The sequence below is a fragment of the Pimephales promelas genome, chromosome 16 (assembly GCF_988280905.1).
Source record: "Pimephales promelas chromosome 16, fPimPro1.hap1.1, whole genome shotgun sequence".
Lineage (NCBI taxonomy): Eukaryota > Metazoa > Chordata > Actinopteri > Cypriniformes > Leuciscidae > Pimephales > Pimephales promelas.
In genome coordinates this window covers 9,245,465-9,252,116 of record NC_142784.1, presented here as the reverse complement: position 1 = coordinate 9,252,116, position 6,652 = coordinate 9,245,465, and the positions used below count along the sequence as shown (strand labels likewise).

At 42.5% G+C, this 6,652-nt stretch overlaps 1 protein-coding gene across 1 annotated transcript; it reads left to right on the top strand.

The window, feature by feature from the left end:
• Positions 1-4,596: 4,596 nt before the first annotated feature.
• On the top strand, positions 4,597-5,586 carry LOC120470530 (olfactory receptor 2K2-like). Its single transcript, XM_039660088.2, has one exon. The coding sequence runs from the start codon at positions 4,597-4,599 to the stop codon at positions 5,584-5,586; it is 990 nt and encodes a 329-aa protein (XP_039516022.2).
• The last annotated feature ends 1,066 nt before the right edge of the window (positions 5,587-6,652 follow it).

The window sequence follows — 6,652 nt, the reverse complement described above, 5'->3', positions numbered from 1 at the left end:
GCATGTGGGAGCCCACATTCAGGAAGGCTGGGTGAGGCCTGTAAACTGACTACCACAGTATGTGGGAACTCATAACCAGGAAGGCCCCTTTGAGGCCTGTACCTAGCGACCACAATGTGTGGGAGCTCATAACCAGGAAGGCCTGGTGAGGCCTGTAACCTGGTGACCACAGTATGTGGGAGCTCATAACCAGGAAGGCCTGGTGAGGCCTGTAACCTGGCGACCACAATGTGTGGGAGCTCATAACCAGGAAGGCCTGGTGAGGCCTTTAACCTGGCGACCACAGTATGTGAGAGCTCGTATCCTGGTGACCACAGTATGTGGAAGCTCATAACCAGGAAGGCCTGGTGAAGCCTGTAACCCAGCGACCACAGCATGTGGGAGCTCATAACCAGGAAGGCCTGGTAAGGCCTGTAACCTGGCGACCACAATAAGTGGGAGCTCATAACCAGGAAGGCCTGGTGAGGCCTGTAACCTGGCGACCACAATAAGTGGGAGCTCATAACCAGGAAGGCCTGGTGAGGCCTGTAACCTGGCGACCACAGTATGTGGGAGCTCATAACCAGGAAGGCCTGGTGAGGCTTGTAACCTGGCGACCACAGTATATGGGAGCTCATAACCAGGAAGGCCTGGTGAGGCCTGTAACCTGGCGACCACAATGTGTGGGAGCTCATAACCAGGAAGGCCTGGTGAGGCCTTTAACCTGGCGACCACAGTATGTGGGAGCTCATAACCAGGAAGGCCTGGTGAAGCCTGTAACCTGGCGACCACAATCAGTGGGAGCTCATAACCAGGAAGGCCTGGTGAGGCCTGTAACCTGGCGACCACAATCAGTGGGAGCTCATAACCAGGAAGGCCTGGTGAGGCCTGTAACCCGGCAACCACAGTATGTGGGAGCTCCCACAGTTGTCTCTCCGTGGCCACCATAGCACCGACGGAACAGCAGATTGCTTGGTGGCCCGGAGTTCTGCAGCAGATCAGTCTGGTAGGCCTGAGGACCACAAGGGCGTGCAGAACCGCACCTGCCTGACCTGCTGCCGTGTATGCTCTGTCATTCAAGCATGAAGATGTCTTGAGCAGCTTGGATGACAGGGTCAGAGCTCTTAGTGAAGAGGACCAACCAGAGACGTGATAGTTTGCCAACGTCTCTTCCACTGTATTTCCATCGACACATACCGTGCTCCACGGCTCCCTCCACAGCAGCGAAACTAGCCCGCTGATGCAGATGGAGATGTGAGGAGAACGGATTCTTCCATACCCTCTCAATCCCAGCGTGGAGATCAGAAAGGAATGGAAGGCTCATCCGGGCTGGTGGCTTATGGGTGGGGAGGAACCAGCCATCCAAAATACCATGAGCGGGTTCCTCCCAGACGCGCCTCCACTGCAACTGCAATCTGTCTGTGGCGCGCCCCATAATGTCAACCAGCTCAGCGTACACTGGGCAGGAGGGCTGAAATGGTTCGGTCTCAACCAAACTGACATCCTTTTCTATATATATACTGTATATATATATATATTACAGCCAACTCCTGCCCTGCCCGAAGAGAACAGTTACAGATTCACCAAAGAGAGAGAGCGCTCATTTTCTCTCTTCTTAGATGTTCAACATTAATCTGTAACTCACCCTCGTCAGCTGGTAGATCATCCGCGAGGTTAACGCCCCTCTCCCGATAATCTGCCAGCTCCATCTGAAAGCTCCACGAGCTCAACCGCCACTGAGCCTCAGCCCGAGCGGGAACCGGAACCGCGGGGTTCAGATGCCGTGCCCACTTCCCTCGAGAAGTGGGTCAGACGAGAGCAGAGAGTTCTGAAAGGAAAACTCTCAGTTCGCGCAAAAAACTCCCTCGAGAGCTTCCCGCGAATGCTCTTCTCTCAGGCAGAACACGCACAGATCGTGTGAATCCTCCGGTGTCAAATATCTGGACACAAGTCGGCACACTCGCGCAAAGTGTTTCTCCACGTCTCTGCGCGTTTAATCGTTGATACTATCACACAGACAAACAGTCCCTGAAGACGAAAAAGATGTTGTCACGGTTTCAAGGCGCCCTTCTTATACATTCAGATTGACGCGCTCATCATTCAAGCTGATGATGCACGGGCTGTCGCCGGTCAACCTGATTACTGTGAGTTGATATTTGATTTCAGACACCTGTCACGCCTGAGGCGTTCCCCATTGCGTCATTCGACGTATTGTTGAGTTCCCTTCGAAAGGGAACTATAAAAGACTTGTGGGACAACCAGATCATTTGGACTGTATTTCCAAATCTTCATCTGGGCAGACTTCAAACTCTCTGACAGACGTTACAACACACACACACTCATACTATACACAGACTCTCTATGACACTTACCCCCCAAATGAAGTCAACACAGGCAGAACTCTGTGTTCTGTTACAAGACTGATGAATTTTACAACCCAAAAGAATGTGCAGGGAACTCTTTCCTAACTCTTGCTGAGATGAAGAAATGAACCCCTTTTAATCATCTTATATATATATATATATATATATATATATATATATATATATACACACACATTCACCTAAAGAATTATTAGGAACACCATACTAATACTGTGTTTGACCCTCCCAGTTCAAACCAATGAGAGGAGACAAGTAGACTAAACTGCAAAGACGCGGAGTGGACGCTGGCGCTGTCTGTTCGCCACTTTTCCAGGCGCGCCAAAATAATGCAGAGTTTTTCTCTTTTTTTACATTTTACTATCCACGCCACTGACTAGTGGTCCTTTTTTCACATACTGTTTACCTTCTAGCTATCAGGTAGCTTTCGAGTCTAGCGGTGGCTTACATGTTGCCGCTAGCAAAAACACCTGCTCAGAGACACCCTGGAATTGATCATTGCGTCTGCTACCGCAGTCAGAAAAGTCTCACCCTGGACAGCCTGGACTAAGCTTGTCCATACCATCGTGAGGTGTATCTGGGAGGCTTGAAACCACCCAATCCTCTGCCAATGTTATAATTCTAGGTGATATGAACATCCACGTTCCAATCTCCCCTTCTTATCAAAAGTACTTGAGAAAGCAGTTTCCACTCACCTTCAGGACCATCTCAAACAAAATACCCTCTTTGAAAAATTCCAGTCAGGTTTCCGCTCTGCACTCAGCACAGAGACTGCCCTCGTCAGAGTCACAAACGGCCTCCTCATATCATCCGATGCTGGCTTTCCCTCCCTCCTCATCCTCCTGGACTTTTCTGCTGCATTTGATACTGTCGACCATGGCATTCTTACACATGACATCCCCCACACCATTACAAAACCACCACCAGCCTGCACAGTGGTAACAAGGCATGATTGATCCATGTTCTCATTCTGTTTACGCCAAATTCTGACTCTGCCATCTGAATGTCTCAACAGAAATCGAGACTCATCAGACCAGGCAACATTTTTCCAGTCTTCAACTGTCCAATTTTGATGAGCTCTTGCAAATTGTAGCCTCTTTTTTTTCTATTTGTATTGGAGATACCCAGCGCGAGTTCCCTTGAAAGGACTCTTGACTGTAACCTCTGTTCCTTGAAGAGGTAACTATGCGGTGCGTCACCCTACCATACCTTGCACGTGCCTTCCAGCGCTGTATATTTGGGCCGTGCTTTTTATTTTTTCTGGTTCGTGACGTCATCCACCTCTAAAGTTTCGACACACAATTGGACTGATTTCACATGCGATTCACAACGAAAGTTTACAGCTAACTCTGCCATACGAACATCCAAATTTCTCCAACCATTAATATATCAATCTCATGCAGTTTACTTCCTTTCTCATTTAGTATTTGTTCTTTTTTTGTTAATACAGTGTTTTCCTTGAGTTGATGATACAGAAACAGGCTCTATTTACTGTCATCTCACAAATACTTCAGATTGTTCTGCTGATACTCCCTCCAGAGTACATATTTCTTATTTGATAATCTTCTCTTATTGTACTTTATTGTTCAGATGAAACACCCTCACACTCACCTTAAGTGATGTATAACCAAAACTCAACACAATTTATTTGGTGCAACTTACTGCTACATTGTGATGGCCTGTGTGAGAAACTACTACTAACTTCCTTTTTTCTTCAATTGACTTTTTCCCTCTCTTTTCAGATGTAACTTTTTACATCTGTATATCATACATAGTTTCATCTCCATAAACATACCCTCTATGGCTGATGTTTAATGAGTGACCTTTAGCAAGTATGCTCTGTAAAGTGAAGATATTTTTTTTTACGGTTATTCATTTCCCTATTTATCCAACCCGAGAGGAAAATGTATGGAAATTTGGCCCCTAAAGAAATCTCTGCGAAATCTGTTGACTTCATCCCCAGCCAAGCAACAGGGGTTTTATAAAACAACAGTCCATGAACTGAGCCCAGACACAATGTTTAGCAGTGCACACTGAGCCTGGTCTGTATTAACGAGAAGGTAAAACAGGAATTTTTGTTGGGTATTATATTTGCAGGTCCTGCATGTTATACAATGCGTACAGATATATATTTATAGTTTATGTAACAACCATTTACTTTTATCAATGATAATAATAATGTATGAGTAATTCAATGTGTTTTCATGTTTTATTGTTTGCTTTTCCAGCCTGAAGGATGAACAAGTCTACTGGTTTGGATCTGGTATTTTCATCATATGAATCGCTGGGTCCAAGGAAATATGTATTGACTATTTTTATTTTCTTAGTTTATTCAGTTGCAACCTTAGCAAACATATTTATAATGCTTGTTATCTATTTTGAATCAAGTCTCCACAAGCCGATGTATATATTTTTGTTTAACCTGATGTGCAGTGGACTGCTCGGAAGCAGTGCTGTTTGGCCAAAAGTTCTTTCAAATCTCCTAACTGACCGGCACACTAGTTCTTACGAGGGGTGTCTTCTCCAAGTCTATTTGCTTAGTATTTATGGTGCTTGCACATATTCTACTTTGACAATAATGGCCTATGATCGGTATGTATCCATTTGTAACCCATTACAGTACCATATTATCATGAATCCCAGTAAAATTAAAAGTTGTCTTGTGTTAAGCAACTTAGTTCCTGTTTTCTCAATAGCTGGTCAAATATATTTGACATCAAGAATTCCCTTATGCAGCCATACTCTTAATAAGCTATTTTGTGATAACCTTTCAATCATTAACATATCATGTAATACAGGTAGTCTTGGCCTTTTAAGCAACGTGTATGGTTTACTAATAATAATGTGTTTATCTGTGCTCCCTACATGTCTTATATTGCTGTCTTATGTTAAAATACTTTCTGTTAGTTTAAAAGTGTCAAAACGTGGTCAAAACAAGGCACTGGGAACATGCCTTCCTCATTTGATAATCTTCATAAACTTTTCAATTGCCACGGTTTTTTCTGTTATATATAACAGATTCACTGTGCTTATATCTAGTGAGATGAATGTCTTTATATCAGTCCAAATAACACTTTTGCCACCACTTTTGCATCCAGTAATATATGGTGTTAGAACCAAAGAGATCAGAAAATGTACTGTTAAAATAACCCAGAGATTGTGTGCATCAGCATTCTGTTATTATACTTCAATACTAAGAGTACCTAAAATATTTGCAATCGCATGATCTGTATGTGCATTAAGTGTTAAATTATGTTAAGCTATAGACAACCAAAGACATGATTAAAAGCAAATCCTATTGTACAATGTTTTGTCTACTTTCAGATCTTATTCATTGGGATACAAAGGTCTGATCCAACTAGTGGAAAAACCTCTCATGTTCATTATTTTTTAAATATACTACAGTGTTTTTTTATTATTATTATAGATTATATTATCATCATATCAATATGAGGGAAAATGATACGTTCACAATTTCCTTGTGTTTAGTGTGTGTGCTTGACAGCAGGGCATGGGTGCTAAACCATTTGAGAATGTTCCAAATATCATGCGTTTCAGTTGAAGAACATCTGACCTTTGTAAAGTGCGCTCGCCTTCTGGATAACACTTTTTTCAGATTTAAGGGTAACATCCTAATGTGTTCAGAAAATGTAAATGTTGTCTTAGACATTTGAACCCACTGCAAGCTCATTTCATTTCATCCACAAAAAAAGTTAGGTTTAGCATCTAAATATGTTCATGCACACATGTGATACTTGTTTCACTATAGGCTACAATGTCATGTGTTTGAATTTTATTGACACAATGTAATTACTAAGTAGAGTAGTTTTAGAGTAAAACAGAACAATGAATCTTATCGATGCACAATTATTTCTAATTTGTTGGGTCATGTAAAAAATCCCCCATATTTCAAAAATCTTGCCAAACAAATGTCCTGATTTAGTGGTGATTTGTCACCATCTAGTGTTATCTTTGGGTTGGGTTGTTCCACAATGTTGAACAGAGACTTTTGAATCAGACCCATACTTAGCAAATGTGTTCTTATTTTAGGATTTAAGGCTCTTTACTTTAGATTAAGCTTCTAAATGTAGCAGCCTACCACAGCTCATATTTCTTATTCACATAATATATTAAAGTAAATAATTTAAAATACTAAATAATTCTCTAAAATTATCTGTTTGCTTAATCGCTGGCATGTTTCAGATTCAGTTATTGGGCTTTTTTACCATCACCAGATACATTTTCTCTGACAGAATATGAGATACTGTACTTATTTAAATATAAAATCTCCC